General features: G+C 41.6%; 1 protein-coding gene across 5 annotated transcripts in view; it reads left to right on the top strand.

Moving 5' to 3' along the window:
- Positions 1 to 21,872, top strand: part of WDFY4 (WDFY family member 4) — a 362,573-nt gene that overhangs the window by 14,292 nt on the left and 326,409 nt on the right. For all 5 annotated transcript variants that reach the window (XM_053667357.1, XM_053667359.1, XM_037167947.2 and 2 more), the window contains exon 2: positions 7,967 to 8,217. In XM_053667357.1, coding sequence (XP_053523332.1) covers positions 7,984 to 8,217 — 234 coding nt within the window. In that variant the 5' untranslated portion in view covers positions 7,967 to 7,983. The remainder of the gene's footprint in view (positions 1 to 7,966; positions 8,218 to 21,872) is intronic.

Raw genomic sequence — 21,872 nt, forward strand, 5'->3', positions numbered from 1 at the left:
CTGTGGGTCAGACATATCTGGTTCTTTGTGCACAATGCCCCTCAGCACACAGAACCCACAGGCTCTCAGCCCACTGAGGCATCTCCAGCCATTCTGCCCTGACTCACTGTCATGCATCTTTCCCAATGTCAATGCATAGAGGCCAGAGGGTAGAGCTGAGCTAACCAGGGCTGTTTTGATGAGGGGAAATCTAATTTCAGAGAGGGGAAGTAACTTGGTTAAGGTATCGAAATGGCCAAGCTGGGCATGGATTCTGTCCTCTGACTACCACCCCAGCCCACGCCTCCCCTCTGCTACAAGGCTATGTGAGTAGGCAGGTTCCTCTGTGGCTGTCTCTTGTTGCCTTATGCAGGCTGCAGGAAAGCAGGGTTGCTAGTTTGCCTTGAGCTAGACCCCAACTCAGAAATAGCTTGCTGGCAGAGAGGAGGGCTTTGTCTTTTTCTGGTAAGCTGGAACCCCTTGCAGCAGCCTTCAGTTCTCAGTCCTGCCAAAACCACCTTCCCCTCTACCTCTCCTCTAGACTTTCACTTCTCCAAGAAAGCTTTCTGGGTGGTAAGCCTTTCCTTGGTCTGTGTTACCTGGTCAAGCAGGTCTCAGGCCCCTCTCTCCACCTTGGCAAGTGAGCCCTTATTGGAGCTCAGCCTCTAGTGTATGATTTAGGTGATGCTCTGAGGCAGCAGAAGCCAAGACAGATTGTGGAGGACTCTCTTTGGCCACTGGTTGGCAATAGGACCCTGTGTAGGTAATTTCTCTGCTCCTAACCTCAGTACCATCTGTGGATGAAGGCCAATAGCTTTGATGTGGCTGGATGGTAGGACAGTTAATTGAAGCTGCACATGTAAATGTCTGGACCAAGGAGGCACTGATAAATGCCCATCCCTCAATCCTAAAAATGGCATGTGCCAGGCATTGACTCCATTGGCTTGGTACCCTCTGAGGGTTCTATTATTGTCCTGTTTACAAATGAGGACACTGAGTCAGGGATGAGTTTCATCTCTTGGTCTTATGATCAGAGCCCATTAGATTTGGCCCAAAACTTCAGCTCATGGCCACTACACTGTGTATTAAAATAGAATCCACAGAAGTCTAGGCTAGGATGTGGCTTTTAAATTTTTGATATTTTGTTCATTATGCATTTTTGGCATTAATTTTGATTTTTGAAAATATTGCATTCCAATGCTATTTAACTTGTCTACTGAGACTTTTAGTGACCCCTGCTTAAATCTTGGGCCTGAGGTGAGTGCCCCACTTGCCTCACCTTAATTCCAGCCATGCTCTAGACTCCCAAGTAACCCTCCCCCAACACATCCCTTTTTAGTGTGGATGAGAAGGCGCTGCAGTCACAGAGGGCACGGTTGACAATGAAGTGAGTTAGAATGATTTCTTCTTGCTGTTCTTCACACAACCATGAGAGGCTACTCCTTGTTGTCTTCCTTTTTACAAATAAAACCCAAGCAGGCCAAGGGTGATAGGGAGAGCACAGGAGGGGGACACAGCTTGACATTGGAATCATACCATTTCTCCATGGGATTTCACAGATTCTCCACTTGTTAGAAATGCTTGTTTCTCAAAAAATTTCTGGCTATTCAATCTTTTCACTCTAGTAAACAAGCCTTCTTAACTTTAGAAGAACTTAGGCTGATTCTGTTATTTCCCCTGGGTACCCAGCAGTGGTCCCCAGGACTGTATTTTCACATTCTGACCTAATGCTGAACTTGTCCTCTGACTTGCTTATCCTAAAAATGTGACATGTTGGTGAGGCCTGGGACATGGTTCATTGAATGAATTGTTCAGGAGCACCTGCAGGTATGGTCACAAAATGATATTTATATGATAAGATACAATACTTAGTGACACTCTAACAGCCATCTGTGAGTGGGGATGCCCAGCCTGACCGGGTTGGCTCTGCGGCGGATAACAGGGGTGGTGGTTTGATTGGGACATAGTGACTTTCAGAGTCCACAGGAAACTCAAGTACAAAACATCGAATGAGAAAAAAGGGCTTATTTGGAAGAGGGGTTTGGGCAGAGAGAGAGATTTGGGTGCCATCAGCATACAGTTTTTTTGTTTACTTATTTAATGACATTTTTAAATATATTTTTTATTTTATTGATTATTCCATTACATTTGTTCTTTTCCCCCCTTCATTCCCCTCCACCCTGCACACCCCCCACCATACTCTCCCTTTAGTTCATGAACACGTGTCTCAAGTTCTTTAGATTCTATATTTCCTATACTATTCTTACCCTCCCCCCTATCTATTTTCTATCTACTGTCTATGCTACTTATTTTCTGTACCTTCTCCCCCCTTCTCCTTCTCCCACTCCCCTGTTGCTAACCCTCCATGTGATCTTCATTTCTATGGTTCTGCTCCTGATCTAGCTGTCCTCTTAGTTTGTTTTTGTTTTAGGTGTGGTTGTTACTAACTGTGAGTTTGCTGTCCTTTCACTGTTCATCTTTTTTATCTTCTTTTTCTTAGATAAGTCCCTTTAACATTTCATATAATAAAGGCTTGGTGATGATGAACTCCTTGAATTTGATCTTATCTGAGAAGCACTTTATCTGTCCTTCCATTCTAAATGAAAACTTTGCTGGATAGAGCAATCTTGGATGTAGGTCTTTGGATTTCATGACTTGGAATACTTCTTTCCAGCCCCTTCTTGCCTGTAAGGTCTCTTTTGAGAAATCCACTGACAGGCTGATGGGAACTCCTTTGTAGGTGACTGTCCCCTTAGCTCTTGCTGCTTCTAGGATTCTCTCCTTCATTTTAATCTTGGCTAATGTAATTATGATGTGCCTTGGTGTGTTCCTCCTTGGGTCCAACTTCTTTGGGACTCTCTGAGCTTCCTGAATTTCCTGGAAGTCTGTTTCCCCTGCCAGAATGGGGAAGTTCTCCTGTATTATTTGTTCAAATAAGGTTTCCCCTCGTGACTATTCCTCTTCCCCTTCTGGTACCCCTATAATTCGGATGTTGGAGCGTTTAAAGATGTCCTGGAGGTTCCTTAGCCTCTCCTCATTGTTTCGAATTCTTCTTTTTTAATATTTTTCTGTTTGGTCATCTTTTCCTTCCTTCTGTTCTGCTCCCTTGATTTGAGTCCAAGTTTCCTTTCCATTACTATTGGTTTCCTGTGCATTTCCAATCATTTCAATTAGTTTCGCCTTCATATGTTTGTCTAATTTGTGGGTATAATCAACCAGTTCTGTGAGCATCCTGATCACCAGTGTTTTGAACTGTGCATCGGAGAGTTTGGCTATTTCTTCACTGCTTAGATTTATTGGCTCTGGGGCTCTGAGTTGTTCTTGAACCATGTTTTGATCTGTTCATGCCTGCTATGTATGAGGCAAGGAGCCTTAGATGTTCACCAGGGCGGGGCCCCCCAGGACGTTGGTTTATGATGCTGTATGTGGGGGCGGGGTCAGAGAGGGAGCAATGGCGGTCCTCTGCACTCGCCTGGTCCACCTCACTGCTTGCCCCCGCCTGTTTATCTGAGTGCAAATGTGGGAGCCCGCTGCCCTGTGCCGGGGCCTGTGCAGTCTGTCTCAATGCACATCTCTTCACTGGTTCATCTGTGAGCAAATGCCTGAACTCAGGCAGCCAGCCCTCAGCCAGCTGCGCCACACCTTCCCATAGCTACCCCACACCTGGGATCCTCGCCCTCGGCTGCTTGCATGCCACCAGGTTTGGGGGATTGTTTTTGCCCGACCACTCCACTGCTGGCTTAGCCCCTCTCACCAGTTTAGCTGAGCATTTCATTGTTTTCGGACTCCGCATTGTTTGATTTTCTATGGTTTGGTTGCGTTTATTGTTGTTAAAACTTTGTTGTTTTTAGATTTGGTTGTGCAAGGAAGCAAAGTGTTTCTACCTATGCCTCCATCTTGGTGGAAGTCTTATTTAATGACATTTCATTGAGCATCTACACTGTGTCAACTGCTGACATAGGCACAATGGTTTTCCTTCACAGAGCTAATATTTAGTGCATATGTGGTTCCCAGAGGCAATTAAAAGCATGGGGAGGAGCTGAGATCTCCTAAAGGTCCCCAGGACTGTATTTTCACATTCTGACCTGATGCTGAACTTGTCCTCTTACCGCTTATCCTAAAAATGTGGCATGTTGGGGAGGCCTTGGACATGGTTCATTGAATAAATTGGTCAGTCAAAGAGGATCTGACTTAGAAAGCCACTGCTGGGCCTCCCGAAGGAGGCAGAGCTGCAGACAGACGGAAGTATGCTCAGCTCCTCACATTGTAACAAAACATGAGTAAGAAACAACAAAGATACATTTATTTTTTTACCTACCAGATCAGCTAGGTTTAAAAAATGGTAACTAAGGATATGTAAACTCTTGTACACTGACCCGGGCACCAGCCTGCAGTGCCCGTGGGGTCATGGATGAGACATGAGACAAATTCACATGGACTACTGAGTCCTGTGGAGGAAAAGGGCCAGCACTGCTACTCCCTCAAGGGGAGAGCTCGTTGACCCTTGCCTAGACAGGTTTTTATTGGGTTCAATTAGCACAGGAATACAGGTAAAATTCATTAATCATTCTTAGGCAGTAAGGATCAAACAATAGATAACATACAAAGAACTACAAGGGCCTATTCTGAGTCAGGTTCTATTAGCTAAAGGGCTACAAAACTTTGGAAAACAAACTCATTTCCTGCTTGGGCCTTTATCATTTAACTAAGAGCATTCTTAACAAAGCAGGCTTCACAGGATTTTACATATTCTTTCTCAGGCCTGATCACCCGGGGAGCCCACCCTTTCCAGTACAGGGTTGCACCACCCTCTGTTATTGTTTCAAGCTTAAGTCAGGCAGAGGAGGCAAGATAGCCAAGGAATTAGGAGAAATGAGGACTCAGGCTTCGTTAAAACCGAGGGGCCTAGGTCCACCATCCTCTTTCTCCATAGCTCCCAAGTCCTTTCCTGGGGCCTCCACATGATCATGCCATGCCTGTCTTAGGTCATTCCCTCCTTCGGGAATCTTACCCATCATTGGCTAACTGATCAAGCACTGGGGGCCAGTTATGAAAAAAGGAGCAAAAGTGGTGCTCCTGCCAGGGAGATAAGCTTTGTCTTTTTAGTGGCTTATGGTCCAAAGGTCATTCACTCAGCCTTAGCCATGGAGGGGATACAGCTCCTGAAACCAGGCAGGGCATTTCCCAACAGTACACTCTTGGTAGGATTGTACACTGATAGGGTGTTTGGAGAAACTGTTTAGAAATGTGTCAAGAGCCTGGAAAATTTACCTGCCTTTAGGTCCAGCTATTTTCCTTCAGAAATTTAGAAATGTTTTATAATCTGTTATTTAATCATGAATATGTGGCCAGCCATAACACAAAGCCTATTGTTATAGTGTTGCCGATAGTCACAAATAATTGGAAACCACTTGAATGTGTAAGTATAGGAGGTTAGTTAAATTAATGGTCAATATGACTCTACAGCCATCACACAGCCATTAAAAATGAAGATCTTTAGCAACATGGAAAATATTCATGATAATGATTTTGTGACAAAAAGAAAATTTTGAACTAATTTATTAAAAATGGATTGAGAGAAGAATTTGCGATTTTAAAAACCAACATAGGAATAGTTTCTAGAATAAACTCCTGCAAAGCAACAAAAGTAAGATAGGCAAGAAAAAATAAGTAGAGGTTATGAACAGTCAGTTTGCAAAAGAGGCAATCTGAAAGGCTAATAGTCATATACAGATGCTCAGACTCATTATTAGCTTAGAGAAATGCAAATTAAAATGACAAGGAATCACTTTACTCCAGTCAGATTGGCAAACATTAGAAATTGGGTGGTGGGAAGCAAGGGTATGGATGAGATGGTAGAGGAGCTGTCATGTGCTCCATGGTTGGAGTATGGTCTGCTGCCAGGTTTCTGGAGGCATCTTAGCTCCTGATACACCATTGAATTGAACAGGTATATACCATTGTTCAGCATTTCTGCTCCTGTGTTCCTACCTAGAACCAGAAACATGCAGCACCTGAGGAGACCTGCATGGGAGTTTCAGGACAGGATCAAGAGCAGTACAGGATGTTGTTGGGAACTAGCCATCATCACTACAGAGTGAACAAGTCAAATAGCACCTGATGCCTGGCCACTTTGTATTAGGAGACAACAGTTAGAAGAAATGAAGTCAACAAAGAGCTGCACAGTTAGGTCTGAAGACATAATTCTGAGTGAAAAACTGAGCTGTAGAAAAGATGCAGAAGGTCAGTCAGGCACCTTCCAATGCAGGCATTCAGAAATCTCATATTTGGGTCATGTTTTATAGAAACCCATGCTATCAAGTAGGTGCAGTGGGCAGGGGGGTGGAGAAGGGAATGGGAGTGACAATGGAGGTCCAAGAATACATGAATAAACTGACAAAGCCAGAAAGGAGACTGGCCTAGGTCAGAGAAGAGACTATGCTGAGACTGAGGAACATGAGGCACCCCACCATCTGCCCCTAAGGGTGAGTCCCCAAAAGGAAACAAATAAGCTCCCACCAATCTCCAGCAAACCAACCAAAAAAAGAAAAAATATAAATAAAAAGTTTGCCTTAATAATATTGTTAGTGTGTTTTTATTAAACTGTGTATTCATAGATGGAAACAGGAATATCAGCAGTCATTTCTCTGGGTACAGGCAAGCTTGATGTTCTTCCTGACACCTTCCCACTTTTCAATACTGTACTTACATGGCTTTTGTAAAAATAAAATGATTTCTGAAAATGGAGTTTGAGAAATCAGTTTGAGTAATAAGTATATATGATAGAAGAAAAGCCAGGGATGCATGGAATTTTGCATATAAAGAGTGAGAAAGTTTCAAGGAGGGGGTGGTTAGTCCAGTCATGTGATCCTTAGTTAATTCCCATTCCAGCCTGCAAGGGGGGTGTGCGTGTGTGTGTGTATGTGTGTGTGTGTGTGTGTTTGTGCTAAAAATAAAGCAGGGTGCACCCCCTCCATTGCTGCAGCCCAGAGCAAAACACTGTTAAACCCACTGCATGTGTCCATCTGCCTGGTTGCTATCTTGTGGTTAGTGATCGTTGTTTGCTGGCCAGATTCCAGGATGGATTGCTACCTCGTGACACTATGGTTGGGGTAGAGGGCTTCTTTCAGAGAACCTGGACAGTCTGGTCCCTACTTGGAGCTTCTCGAACTCTTGACAAATAAACGTTAAAGAAACATTTCTTGTGCTGAGTCAGTCATGACCCACCTAAATATTATGAAAATTAAAAAGTCAAGGGCAAAGATAGAGGTACCTTCTCAGGTTTACCTATCTGGCAAATCAGTCTTTGGCTATTTTAATCACATACGTTTTTGTCCTTATGCCTACTGACCCGAGGCCGCCAGCTTGCACAAACTGCACTGATTGAACTAATAGAGAAGGGTTTCCAAGTTAGCGTGGAGGTTTAGGAAGTCATTTTGAGGACAAAGTCCTCTAAAAAATATTGAGTGTGAATCAAATAATGCTGAGAATGAAAAACCTATATCTTTAGACTTGTGGGGTAGAAGAAAGTTATAATGGAATATACAGAATTACTTGCTTTTACAAATATTGGTAAGATGATTTCCACATGTCTCTCCTATTAAGTCTTTTAAAAGAGGTATAGCACCAGGAAATAAGAAAATGGGCTTTGCTGTTAAAGATTTGCATTTCAGCTGGACATGTAGCCGTTCCTATAGCTTTGGCCCAGTTGGTTTGCTAACCATGTAGAGAAATTCAGAATACATGTCTCTCTCATAAAAGTCTGTGTTAAAAGCCCAGCACATGTTAAATTGTCAATATCTGTGAGCAACTGTAAATCTGAATCTCTTTTTTTACAAAGTCTTCCTATTTTAGTTGGTTTCAGATTCTTACAGGAACCATCTTCAGTAGGAACTGGACTGAGTGCATACAGTACCTTGCCCTACAACCAGATTCATCAGAAAGTTCTGTGAAAGGACTTTTCATTTTTTTTTTGTTCTGAATTTAGAGCTGCTTTGCTAAGGCATGGAGGCAGAAGATGTTTCAAAGTCTGAAGACAGAGCTAAGGATCCAGGTTCCAAAAATGAAGGCCAGCCTGATGTTGTTCAGCCTGACTTCCCACATGGAGAGCAGTTCCAGGGCCTCACAACTCTCTGGGAGAAGGTAGAAAAGAAGTTTCTGGAATATCAGCAGTTGGATCATAGGAGCCCAGATGAGCGTCAGAGGAGCCTGTTGAGTCTTCTCCCGCTGTTCCTAAAGGTTAGTATTCTTATTTTTATAGTTGTATCATACAGTGCTCTGGAGATACTTCTGGAATGATTGGAAGCTGGAGTTGGTTGGTTTTAATATCATTACAAGTGGTCTGTGATTGCTTAGAGAATGTTGTATTATTTAATAAAGATGACATGCAAAACTATTCTTCAGGATGAGGAAGGGCTAGGAATGAATGAACTATTGAGTGTGGGGTAATACTGTCTCTTTAGTTTAAAAAGATATATAGTTTGACCATAGTCTTAGCTTAAAAGACAGGGAAGAGACCAACTTCTTTGGGAGCTAGGAAAGGAGTATGTGTCTTGAGACATGAGGCACTGGGATGACTGGCAATCTCAAACTCTGCTCATGTAAACACCAGGGCCTGGGGGAGCCAGAACATCAAATTGTGCCAGTAGTGCAAACTGAGGTATAATCTGTGGGGAACATTAAAGCAGTGCTCCCTTCCCTGATCACAGGCACCTGGGAGAAGTCTAGCCTGTCTACTGGGCCAACAATCTGGCTACTGGCAGCTGGTGAAAGCATAGGTACAAGTGATTTTCCTTGTTGTCTTGGAACTAAGCTCCTGACAGTAAGGTCTGCTTAAGAGATGAATATATCAAAAGCCAGTTCGAAACATATCTTTTTATGAGGACTTAGTTTTTGTTTGACTATTAATTTTGAGTTATTATTCCAAAAACATACCTACAATCAAAGAACAGATCATAGGAAATACTTTTCACATTGAAAATAGTCTAAGATAGATGGAAGCTTAGGCAGTTTTTTTACTGGGAAACCCCTTTGTTAACGTTTCATCTAACTTACTAACCAGAGATATTTATGGACTTTCAAAGATGACTCAGAACCTTCTTGGGATCATATTTATAAGAGGCATTAAATACTTAGGCATGTTTTTCTGTAAAAAATGCCAAATAACTTATTGCTCATTAAGTCATTATTTTCCTTCATGATTTGGACTTGTATACCCCATTCATTCCATTGCACAGACTGGATAACTGGAACATAGGGAATATACTGGAAAAGAAGAACTAGGCTAGGAGACATGGTTCAGGTTTTTTATTTCTAGCCTCCTCCCCTGACAGTCCCAGTATTTGGGAGCTAGCTCAGTCTCATGCTGTTCTCAGATCAACTTTGTGCTTCCCAAAGGAAAGATGTGAGCTGCCTCCCACCCTGACTGAAATTCACGGGGAATATTTATGGGTCCATCTGCTATTTTGTATCTTTCCCACTAACCTGGGAGGCCTGGCTCTGATGAAAGTATTCTGCATCTGAGAGCCAGGGCTCTATACTTCACCTCTTTCCAGAGTGTTGATCTGAGAATTTATTCACTTGTATAAAAATTTATTAAGCTTTTTACTCTGTTCTAGGGCCTGGGTCTATAAGAGTGAAGAAGACAAAGGTTTTACCCTTATAGCAGTTCAGTCCAAAAGCAAAGAATATTGAATAGCATCCAGAATGCATTTTTTTTGGCTTATAGGGGGTAAAAATGAAGCCAGGGGTTACTGGCCATTTTTTCAAAATGAAAATCTTTCACTTGAAAATCAGATTTCCAGTTTCTTGAAAATTTTGATAGCTATAATGCCAGCAGTTGTATGGATATGTTTAGAGGCACCCCTTTCAGACAGAAAATGGTCTTAGTCTTTTATTTTACCCCAGTCCCCTACCCCCTAATATCTTTTACCCCATGTACCTTACTCATTTATGTTATTTGACCCTATAGGCATCTGAGCTTGCAATCCCATGGGTATCATGTGGTTCATATTACAAGTGGACTTTGATACTGATTCCTGTGTCCCAGGCCTTGTACTAGTGATTGAGGCATTAATGGTCCATGTGTGGGCTTTCAAGTTGATGTCAGCAGGGCTTAAGCCCTGGATCCATTGTTTATTAGCTGGGTGTCCTTGAGCAAATTACTAAGTATTACTGAACTTCAGTTTCTCATCTGTAAAGTATAATCAATAACACTTTGCTGGGAGACTGTGAGGGCGAGATAAGATGATGATTGTGAAATCCAGGGTACATGGAAAGCAGACAGTGTCCCTATAACCTTCCCACTAGCTTCCAGAATACTAACCACAAGCATGCAGTTTAAGATCCTGTCACCATGATTCCCCAAACTACTGATACAACCTATGTTTTGGGTCCCTGAAGTCCACCTCTGATGAACCCTGGGGAAGCAGAATATTACAGGCTTTTAATCATTTGTTAAAATCTACATTTTATTAAGTCCTACATGTCTACAAACATATTATTTCTATGTTTCTGTTCTGACTAATAAAACCCTTCCCTTAGGCTTCTTCATTAAAAGTCGCTGGTGGGAAGAAACATGAAGAAGGTTGAAGGTTTTTTTTTCACATGTAGGGAAGATAAAATCTGAATAATAGATGAAGACTGAAAATATTCATTAAAATATAGGTCTTTGTCTAAGAAATCAAGCTTGTAACCACTCTGTTCTGGATTTTATAACCAGAAAACAGTGTTCTTCAAGGTCAAATATAAAGAACTCCCTTGGAAATATCAAGACTAAAAAGTTATATCATGTCCTGTAGAATATGGCCATTAACACCAAACCCTTATTCATGTATTGGTTGTCATGGAAACCATGGCCCAGTTGGGCTGGGAGACTTCTGAGCACATTTGAGTCCTGGAATGCTTTGTTTGGTAGCTCTCAATTCTCTATACCTGGCTTTTTGCTTTTGGGGCCCAAAGAAAATTAAGATAATCTGAAATATTCTTTATTCTAAGACGAGAGATTTTGAATTGTGGCACCTACTTAGAAAGAGTTATGTCCCTGGGTAGTGGAGTGTTGTATAACTGGGCCAGACTCTATCAGTTAGACCCAGCATGGAAAGGGTGGCCCATGTGTAGTTAGAACTTTAGCAAAGGTTGACGACAGTGTGTACCCCATCACAGTCAGTCTTGAGATTTGATAATTGATGTTGTCTTGCATAGCAGATTCACTCAGAAGGGCTTCTTTGGCATCTTCTCCACAGAAAACTTCCTCTTTGGCTTTCTCTCATATCTGATTCCTGCAAATCACAGCAGAGGGCACATTCTCTCCTCACCCTTGTCATTGTTTATGAATACATCTGCATTAACTGCTGGGCCAGTCCAAAGAAGAGCATGGTTGGTTCCATATGAAATTCTAGCTCCATTGTCTCGCCTCCACAGTTAAAGCACAACTGTAGGGTGTCAAAGAGTGAACCTACTCAGCATTTTGTTTGCTGTCTTGGTAATAAAGAATTGCCTAATGGAGTCTCTGGGCATTGGAGCCACAGTAGGGAGCTGCCCCTAGAGGATGAGTCAGAAACAAAGTTCTCATTCAGAACTGCAGATTCTCTTCCTCCACTAGGCTCCATCACTCCTCTTCTCCCCTTCATAGGTCAAAGAGGAGCAATCTTAGCCAGAACAAGTGGTTACTTTCACTGCTGGTAGAGTGTGATACTCACCAAGCTCTAACTAAAACAGGCATTTTGCTTAGTGTTTACTAATCCTTACAGTTACTCTGTGAAGTGAGGGCTATTTTTATCCCAGTTTTATAAATGAAGAAAGGGAGGTTTAGAGATGAAAACATGGCCAAAGTTACCAAGTTGTTAGTGGAAAGCAGAACTTAACCTGGGCAGTCTGCCTGGGCCTCTGTCATTAACCACTAGGCTCACTCAGACAGTGCTGGAGTCCATAGAACACAGCAAATCTGATTTTGGTTCCTACTCTATGATTCACCGGACAATGGCTTTGACTGACTAGCACCAACATTCCCTTTGTGTATAAATAGATACTACTTCTGGATAGCTGATTCCAAAAGGTTTTAGACATAGAGGAGGTTTCATTGCATCACATAGGAAGCAGCAGAGAGCCAATAACTTCTCCCTGTGCAGAAGAGCAGTGCTTTTAGGAAGGATTCAATTGACGGTTACAGTTCCTGCCAAGCACCTTGGGCTATATTCTTCCTAGAATTTCTAATTCTTTTTTAAAAAAATTATCTTATACTTGTTCAAGTACAGTTGTCTGCATTTTCCCCTAACTCACCGCTGCCACCCCAGCTGTCTCCACCTCCCTCCCCTGATTTCACATCCCGTTTGTTTTGTCCATGTGTCCTTTATACTAGTTCCTCAAAGCCTTTCCCCCCATTATCCCCTCCCATCTTCCCTCTGGTTCTTACTTTTCAGTGTCTCTGGTTATATTTTGCTTGCTTTTTTCTTTGTCGATTATATTCCAGTTAAAGGTGAGATCATATGGTATTTGTCTCTCACTGCCTGGCTTATTTCACTTAGCACAATGCTCTCCAGTTTTACCCATGCTGTCCCAAAGGACAGAAGCTCCTGCTTTCTTTCTGCTGCATAGTATTCCATTGAGTAAATGTACCATAGTTTTTTGATCCATTCATTTACTGATAGGCACCTAGATTGCTTCCAGCATTTGCCTATTGTACATTGTGCTGCTATAAATATTGGAGTGTGTAGGTTCTTTTGGATTGGTGTTTCAGGGTTCTTAGGATATAATCCTAGCAGTGGAATTACGGGGTCAAAAGGCAGTTCCATTTTTAGTTTTCTGAGGAAATTCCATACTGTTTTCTATAGTGGTTGCACCAGTCTGCAATTCCACCAAAAGTACACTAGGGTTCCCTTTTCTCCATGATGCTCCAACAGTTGTTTGTTGCTTTCTTTATGATGGCCATTCTCACTGGTGTGAAGTGGTATCTCATTGTGGTTTTAATTTGCATCTCTCTGATGCAAATCTGATGCATCTTGCATCTGATGCAAGATGTTCAGTATGGCTGTTCAGAGACAGCCATACAGTCTCTGAACACCCATACTGTTCAGCCATACTGAACATCTTTTCATATGTCTCTGGACCCTCTGTATGTCCCCTTTAGAGAAGTGTCTGTTCAAGTCCTTTGCCCATTTTTTAATTGGGTTGCTTGTCTTAGAGTGGAGTCGTGTGAGTTTTTTACATATTTTGGAGATCAAATCCTTATCTGAGGTATCATTGGCAAATGTGTTTTCCCACATGGTTGGTTTTCTTTTTATTTTAATGTTCTTTTCTTTAGCTGTGCAGCTTTTTATTTTAATGAGATCCCATTTGTTTATTTTTTCCTTTATGGCCCTTGCTCTGGGACATATCAGTGAAAATATTGCTGTGTAGAATATGTGAGATTTTCCTGCTTATGTTTTCCTCTAGGACTTCAATGGTGTCACAACTTATTTTTAAATCTTTTATCCACCTTGAATTTATTTTTGTGTATGGTTTAAGTTGGTGATCAGGTTTCATTTTTTGCATGTAGCTGTCCAGCTCTTCCAACACCATTTGTTGAAGAGGCTATTTTTGCTCCATTCAATGCTGCTGCCCCCTTTTTCAAAAATTAATTTACCACAGAGACTTGGGTTTATTTCTGGGCTTTCCATTCTCTTCCATTTGTCCATGTGTCTCTTCTTATGCACTACCAGGTTGTTTTGATGACAGTAACCTTGTGATACAGTTTGATATCAGGTATTGTGATCCCTTCTACTTTGCTCTTCTTCCCCACAATTACTGCAGGTATTAGGGTCGTTTATGGTTCCATATAAATTTCTGAAATGTTTGTTCTATGTCTGTGATATATGCCATTGGTACTTTAATAGGGATTGCATTGAATCTATAAATTAATTTGGGCAGTATGGACATTTTGATGATGTTAATTCTCCTGATCTGTGAACACAGTATATGTTTCCATTTGTTTGTATCTTCCTTAATTTCTCTCTTTGGTGTTGTGTAGTTTTCTCAATACAGGTCTTTTACCTGCTCAGTTAGGTTTATTTCTAAGTATTTTATTTTTTTTGTTGCTACATGAAATGGGATTTTTTTTCCTGATTTCTGTTTCTGAAGTTTCTTTGTTGGCAAAAAAAATGCCTTTGATTTCTGGATATTGACTTTGTATCCCACTGTTTTGCCAAATTTATTTATTAAGTTGAGCAGTTTTTTTGTGGAATCTATAGGATTTTTTATGTACACTGTCATGTCATCTGCAAACAATGCCAGTTTTGTTTCCTCTTTTCCAATTTGGACGGCTTTTATTTCTTTTTGTTTTTGTAGTTGTTGTTTTCAATTGCTGTGGCTAGAACTTCCAATACTATGCTGAATAGAAGTAGTGAAAGTGGACAACATTGTCTTGTTCCTGATCTTAGTGGAAAAGCTTTTAGTTTTTGCCCATTGAGTATGATGTTGGCTGTAGGTCTCTCATATATGGCCTTTATTATGTTGTGGAATGCTCTCTCTATTCCCACTTTGCTGAGTGTTTTGATCATGAATGGGTGCTGTATCAAAGGCTTTTCCACATCTATTGATATGATCATGTGATTTTTGTCTTTGCTTTTGTTTATGTGATGTATTACATTTACTGATTTGCAAATATTAAACCATCCTTGCATCCCTGGGATGAATCCCACTTGGTCATGGTGTATGATCTTTTTCATGTATTGTTGGATGCAGTTTGCCAATATTTTGTTGAGGATATTAGTGTCTATGTTCATCAATGATGTAGACCTAATGTTTTCTTTCTTTGTTGTGCCTTTATCTGTTTTGGAATTAGGATGATGCTGGATTCATAAAAAGAGTTTGGGAGTTTTCCATGTTCTTGAAATTTTTGGAATAGTCTATGAAGGATAGGGGTTAGCTTTCCCTTAAATGCTTTGTGGAATTCTCTTGTGAAACTGTCTGGTCAAGGGCGTTTGTGTGTTGGGAGATTTATTATTACTGCCTCAATAACATCAGCTGTTATTGTTCTATTCAGGCCAATAAGAATTGCTTCTTCTTCACTGAGTTTTGGAAGATTATATTTTTCTAGAAATTTGTCAATTTCTCTTAGGTTTTCATGTTTCTTACCATATAGTTCTTTGTAGTAATCTTGTAATCCTTTGCATTTCTGTGGTATCAGTTGTAATTTCTCATTTCATTTCTGATTGTGTTTATTTGGGTTCTGTCTCTTTTTCTTGATGAGTTTGCTTAACAGCTTGTCAATTTTGTTATCTTTTCAAAGAACCAGCTCCTGGATTCACTGATACTTTGAATTGTGCTTTTAGTCTTTATGTCATTAAATTCTGCTCTGATCTTGGTTATTTCCCTCCTTCTACATGCTCTGGGCTGTCTTTGCTGTTCTTTGAGTTCTTGTAGGTGTATGGATAGGTTGTTCATTTGAAATGTTTCTATGGTTTTAGGTAAGCTTGTATTTTTATGAACTTCCCACTCAGGACTGCCTTTGCAGTGCTCATAAATTTTGGGTTGTTGTGAGCTCATTTTCATTTGTTTCCAGAAACTTTTTGATTCCTTCCTTGATCTCATTCTTGACCCATTCATTGTTTAATAGCATGGTAATCAATTTCCATGAGTTTGAGTGTTTTTGAGTTTTTTCTTTGAGGTTGGTTTCTAGTTTCAGTCTTTTGTGGTCAGAGAAAATGCTTGATATGATTTCAATTTTCTTGAATTTGTTGAGGCATGTTTGGTGACTATCATGTGGTCTATCTTTGAAAATGTTCCATGTGCATTTGAAAAGAATGTGTATTTTCTTTCCTTGGGAGGAAAGGCTCTATATATATATCAGTTAAGTTCATTTGACCCAGGACATTGTTCAATGTCACACTATTTTTGTTGGTCTTTTGTTCAGATCTATCCATTTTTGATGGTAGGGTGCTTAAATCCACTACTATAATTGCATTGCTGTCAATATCTTTTCTGAAGTCCTCCAAGATTTTCTTTATGTGTTTGGGTGCTCCTGTGTTGGATAGATATATATTTACAATGTTTATTTCTTCTTAATGGATTCTTCCTTTGAGTATTATGAAGTGATCTCCGGATCTCTCTTTATGGCCCTACTTTTGAAGTCTATTTTGTCTGATATGAGTATTGCTATGCTGGCTCTTTTTTACCTGTTTGCTTGGAATATTTGTTTCTAGCCCTTAACTTTAAGTCTGTATAGGTCTTTTGTTCTGAGGTGGGTCTCTTGTAGGCAGCACATGTGTGGGTCATGCTTTCTTATCCATTCGGCTACTCCATGTCTCTTCATTGGAGCACTCAATATGTGTATGTTTAAGGTAATTATTGATAGGTACTTATTCATTGCCATTTTTTTCATACCTGTGTTTCTCTCTTTCTCACTACCCCCCCTTTCTTAAAGCAGTCCCAAAGAATGTCTTACAGAGCTGCTTTGGTGGAGGTGCATTGTTTTAGACTCCTTTTGTCTGGTAAACTCCTTATTTGACCTTCCATTTTAACTGAGAGCCTTGCTGGGTAGAGTAATCTTGGTTTCAGGCTTCTGGCTTTCATTACTTGGAATGTTTCCTGCCATTCTCTTCAGGCTTTAAGAGTTTCCATTGAGAAGTCAGCTGCCAATCTTATCAGGGCTCCCTTGTATATTGCTTCCTATTTCTCCCTTGCTGCCTTTAAGATTCTTTCTTTGTCCTGGAATTTTTCCATTGTAATTTTGATATATCTTGAAGTGGGCCTCTTTGGGGTCCTCTTAATTGGGACTGTCTGTGATTCTTGGATTCATGTGACTTTTTCTGTCATCAAATTAAGGATGTTTTTCATCATTACTTTTTCAAACAGGTTTTTTATCTCTCCTTCTTCTTCTTCTTCTTCTTCTTCTTCTTCTTCTTCTTCTTCTTCTTCTTCTTCTTCTTCTTCTTCTTTTCCTATTATACAGATATTATCCCATATCATGTTGTCCTGAAGTTCCCTTAACACCTCTTCCTTCTTTCTGAGTCTTTCTTCCTTTTTCTTGCCATATCTGGGTGTTTTTTTTTAACCTGGTCCTCCAGCTTGCTAATTTGATCCTCTGCTTTATCAAGACTGTTTTTGATTCCTTCCACTGTGTTCTTCAGTTGAGAAATTGTATTCTGTGGGGGCAACTTTGCCAGCAAGTCCTCCTGTCTGCCACGGATGAAAATGAAACTACCAAGACATGATCTGCTTGGGGAGGAGAGGTGCTCAATCTCTCAGAGGAGAAAGACCCAGGACCTCTTCTTCAATGGCTTTTATTAGGTTGTAATACACAGGAATACAGGTAAAGCTCATCAATCAATGTCAGGAGGGAAGGATAAAACAGTAGATAACATTTCAAAGAAATCTGAGGGCTTAGTCTGAGTCAGTGTCTGTCAGGTAAGGGGGTTGCAAAAACTTTGGGAGACATACTCATTTCCTGCTTGGATCCTTATCATATGAATGAAAACACTCTCAGCAAAGCAGGTTCACAGGACTTTGTGAACTCTTTCTTATGCCCAATCACTCCAGAACCTGCTCTAGCCAGCAAAGGGCTGCACTGCCTTCCCAGTCATAGGTTTTTAGGCTCAAGTGGATTAGAGCCAGGAAGCACTTCTCCCAGACAGAAATGGGGACTCAGGCTATGTCAGAATAGCTGGGGGGGTGAGAGTCTATCACACCCTCTTTTCTGCAGCCTCCCGGGTCCTTCCTTAAGGGCCTCCCAAGTAATTGTGTTTGGCTTAGGTTGCCCCACCTCTGAGGGGTCTTACCTGTCTTTGACTAACCAACCAAGTGTTGGGGGCAGGGGATGAAGCAGAAGCAGCGCTGCTGCCAGAGATAAGCTTTGTCTCCTTAGTGGCTCACAGTCCAAAGGTTGCTCACTCAGCCTTAGCCATGGGGGGCAGTTACAACTCCTGAAACCAGGCAGAGCAGTTCTCAACAGTATTCTTCATTTCCTCTTGGCCCTTGTTGATAGTTTCTATTTCCTTTTTCGTGTTGATATAATTTGCAGTGAGTTCATCGTATTTTCCCTGTATTTTTAAAAGATTTTATTTATTTATCTTTAGAGGGGAAGGGAAGGAGAGAGGGAGAGAAATATCAATGTATGGTTGCCTCTCGTGTGTCCCCTGCTGGGAACTGGCCTGCAACCCAGGCATATGCCCTGATTGGGAATCGAACTGAGATCTTCTGGTTTGCAGGCCCATGCTCAATCCACTGAGCTATACCAGCCAGGCTTCCCTGTATTTTTGGTAATTCTCTGTGAGCTCATTGTGCTTCCTGAAAACCATTGCTTTGTTCTCAATATATGATAGTTGAGTTGCCTCTATTTCATTTAGCATTCTTTCTGAGGCTTCCTCCTTTCCTTTCATTTGGAGATTGTTTCTTTGTCTTCTCACTTTTTGTGAGACTCTTCTTGTTAGCCTCTGCTTATTAAATTGATCTGTTCTGACTTCCTTTTTCTGTGGTGTGAACCTCTATAGTAGGATACCTTTGAGATTCAGTGGTGCAGTCATTGTGATCTCCTGAACCTACAGCTCATGGGCTGTTGTTTATGTTGGTTCTCTGGATGTCTTTGTGTTTTGATTGTTGTTTGGTCTTTCTTTGGTGGGCCTTTCCCTCCAGCTGGTTAAATGAGGATCACTCCACCCACTATGTCTTGTATGGTGTTGTGCAGGTGTGGACAGGTTCTGTTGAAGCTGCTTCTTCTCTCTGTCCAAGGTTTTGAGGCTTCTCTCTCTTTTATTTAATTGTTTGATCTAAATAATTTCTACATTTAGTTGCAGTTCCAGATTGGTCCTGAGTGGAGGTTAGTGTGGCTTTCACTGTCTCCTCCACATTCTTCCTTTCCCATCTGCCGGTGGTTCCTTTGTTGGTGGGTTCCTCTTCCAGCATGTGTATTGGTGTTCACAGCTCCTACCTCCTCTTTTATGTGATCAGTTGGAGGCTGAAGGCAAAATGGATTAAGACAACAGGAGTGTATTCTATGGTATTTAAAGTACCAACCCATAGAGAAGAGATAGGAGATCCTTTGGATAAGTATAGTGTTAACTGTGATTTTTCATCCAACTAGCCACTTTTTAGAAAGGGTGGAAAAGAGATAAGACTTTTGTTAGAGGGGAGAAGGACTGTGAATTGAGTCCAGAAAACAGAGAGTTTGTGGGAGGTCAGATTATGAGATGTAGTGGGAGTAAAGGATAAAAAATAGGAGTACTGTATGAGAGAATAGAGTTAACTACAACAATAATAAAGTTCTGGAAGATAGTGAAATGGGCTAATACGTGGCTGTGGGGGTGCTGTGTAGTATTTTCTATCATATGGAACAATTATTATTTACAATAATACTAGAACAACAATCATATGACAGAAACTATGTGATCTGACTAACAAGAATAGTAAGTAATGATCTAGACTACTGTGATATTGGGACACAAGTGAAATTAAAGAAAGAATTAAAATACACAGTGAAAGGGAAAAACCAGAAAAACCAGTCAGACAATGCAATTAAACAAACAAATAAAATGAAGAAACTTAAACAGAAAGAAGAGAAATAAAAATACTAATAAAATAAAAGAAGTAAAAATAATGAAAATGATAATAATAACAATACAAATAAACAATAGCATGAAAGTTCTCTGTAATAGCAAAGTAAAATTTGTCTGAGTTTCTCAGTTCTTGGGATTAGCATTGTGACCTCTCTTTGAATCTGACTCTGGACCTTTCATAGCTCCATTTTTTTATTGTCTCGTTTGGGGAAAAAAAAGAAAAAAAAACAAAACAAAAAAAGCAAAAAGCTTCCTGCTGACTTTAAACCCACCAAGTGAGTTCTGCTCATTTTCCTGTCTGTAGTATGCTGAGGTGTGTTGGGCTTTGCTTTTCTCCCTTCCTTTGGTTTTGGGAGTATGGGCACCCAGTCTGGGCCATAATCTTCACAGTTGCACAGCCTCCATTTCAGTTCCTCCACTCACTGCCAGGCCCCTACTGCACATTTGAGCCAGCCTAGTACCTTGCTTTCTACCAGTCATGCTTTCCTTGAGATGCACTATTTAGGGAAAACTCACTCACCACCTTCTCCCTTTTTGCTGTCCTAGGTGCTAGGCACTCTCAAAGTCTCTTCAGGGTAGTTCAGCTTCCCCACTGAGTTAATTCTTTCTGAGGTCTGCTATCTCCCTGAGCCCTGCTGCTCTCCTCTGCCAGGGGTGAGCCTCCTCCTTCCTCTTAGCAAGCCAGCCAGGGGTGCAGCAGCAGGGGCACAGCCACCAGGGTACCAAGGCCATAGCCTTGTCCATGGGGTTGGGCATGATGCTGAGGCTGTGGTGGCGGGGGGCAGAGGCATCTACTGCCTAGGTGCAGGGGTATGGGCACAGCCATTTGTGGGGTGGCAGGGGTGGTGGTGGGGTCCTGGCTGCTGAGGAGGTGGGGGGCTGGGGTATGGCCACTAGGGGACAGTTCCCTAAACAGCTACCAAGAGCCTTTTTGAACAAAAATCCTCCTGTTCAAGCCTGCCACTCCTAACAAAAGTCCAGCCTCTCACACAGCCCAACCATCCAACCAGACTGGAGACTATCTGGGTCAGGGTCTGACATAGCCCAACTCTTCTTCCTTCTCCCGGCATCACCTGGCTCCCCCATTTCTCTGATAATGACCCAGCCAGTGTCCACAGTCTCAGTGGGTGAACACCACCCCTGTTAATCTTCCACTTCATGTTTATTCCCCCCAGCAACTTCAAGTCTCCAGGCCCATCCTGGTGCCACTCTATCCTCCCTGCTTGGTAAGGGAGGGGACTGTTTATTTAGCTCTGGAGCAAGAATCCTGCAGCAGGTGCAGCCGGTGCCAGGCCTGGGGCTGCAGAAGCCCTGGTTCCTGCTCTGGTCCCCGGGACCTTACTATCCCAAAGCAACCTCCTTATTGTCCATTTTTCAACGTCCTCTACAATTTTTGACTTCCAACCTTCATATAGGCTGGGCTACCATGGGCTGTTCACTTTGTTCCTCAGAAGATTGGCTGGATGTTCCACCTGTCCAAAAGGGGAAGTAGGGTCTGCTCTCATCTACCTTGTCACCATTGGATGACACTATTGTTCATGTCTGTTATTTCTAGAACTTTTCCTATTATAGGATTTCACACCCAGGTTGGAAGGTGTTCCTCTAGCAAGCATGGGCAGATCCTGCTAGCTTTCAGTTGAGTTTGCTTTGAGGCAAAAGGAACCACATGAGGTCCTCATGTTGCATAAATATTGCATGATAGTAGACATGGGGGAAGTTAGAGCCATTGAGGATTATTCTTAGAATATATGCTTTGAGAGAAAACAGGCAGTGAGATAGGGAATCCACAGCAATTAGTGTAAAATTTCTCACTGTCTGGGATGGACAGAGGGTGGGACAACTTGGAATAAAAAAAGGAGACCTATAGATGTGGTAGGTTAGAGAGGCTATAAATGAGTTCACACTGCTGCCTTTGAGAGGTAGCATCTACGTTCCCTTCCTTTGAATCTGAGTGGGTTTGTTATGGTGTGGCTATTGGAATAAGGCAGTAGTGACATTTCCATGCACAGGTCTCCAAAAATGTGAAGCTTCTTCCTGTCTGTTGGAACATTCACTCCCAACACCCTGCTGCCATGTTGTGAGGGAGACCAAGCAGTCCTACGTAAAAGCCTATGTGGAGGGGAACCAAAGCCCCTGATCTTGCAGCTGCCAGTGTTGCTGACAGCTAGCACTGACTTACCAGCCATGTGCGTGCACTATCTTGGAAGTGGATCTCTTAGCCTCCGTTAGCTACCCCAGCTGAGGAAAGCAGAGAAATCTCTGCCTGATGACCTCTGCCCAAATTGCAGATCCATGAAAAAAATGATTGCTGTTATTTTAAAACACTCAGTTTTGGGGTAGTTTGTTTTATAGTAACAGATAACTAGA

The sequence above is a fragment of the Artibeus jamaicensis genome, unplaced genomic scaffold (genome assembly GCF_021234435.1).
Source record: "Artibeus jamaicensis isolate MK-2021 breed Jamaican fruit bat unplaced genomic scaffold, CSHL_Jam_final contig_468, whole genome shotgun sequence".
In the NCBI taxonomy this organism is placed as follows: Eukaryota; Metazoa; Chordata; class Mammalia; order Chiroptera; family Phyllostomidae; genus Artibeus; species Artibeus jamaicensis.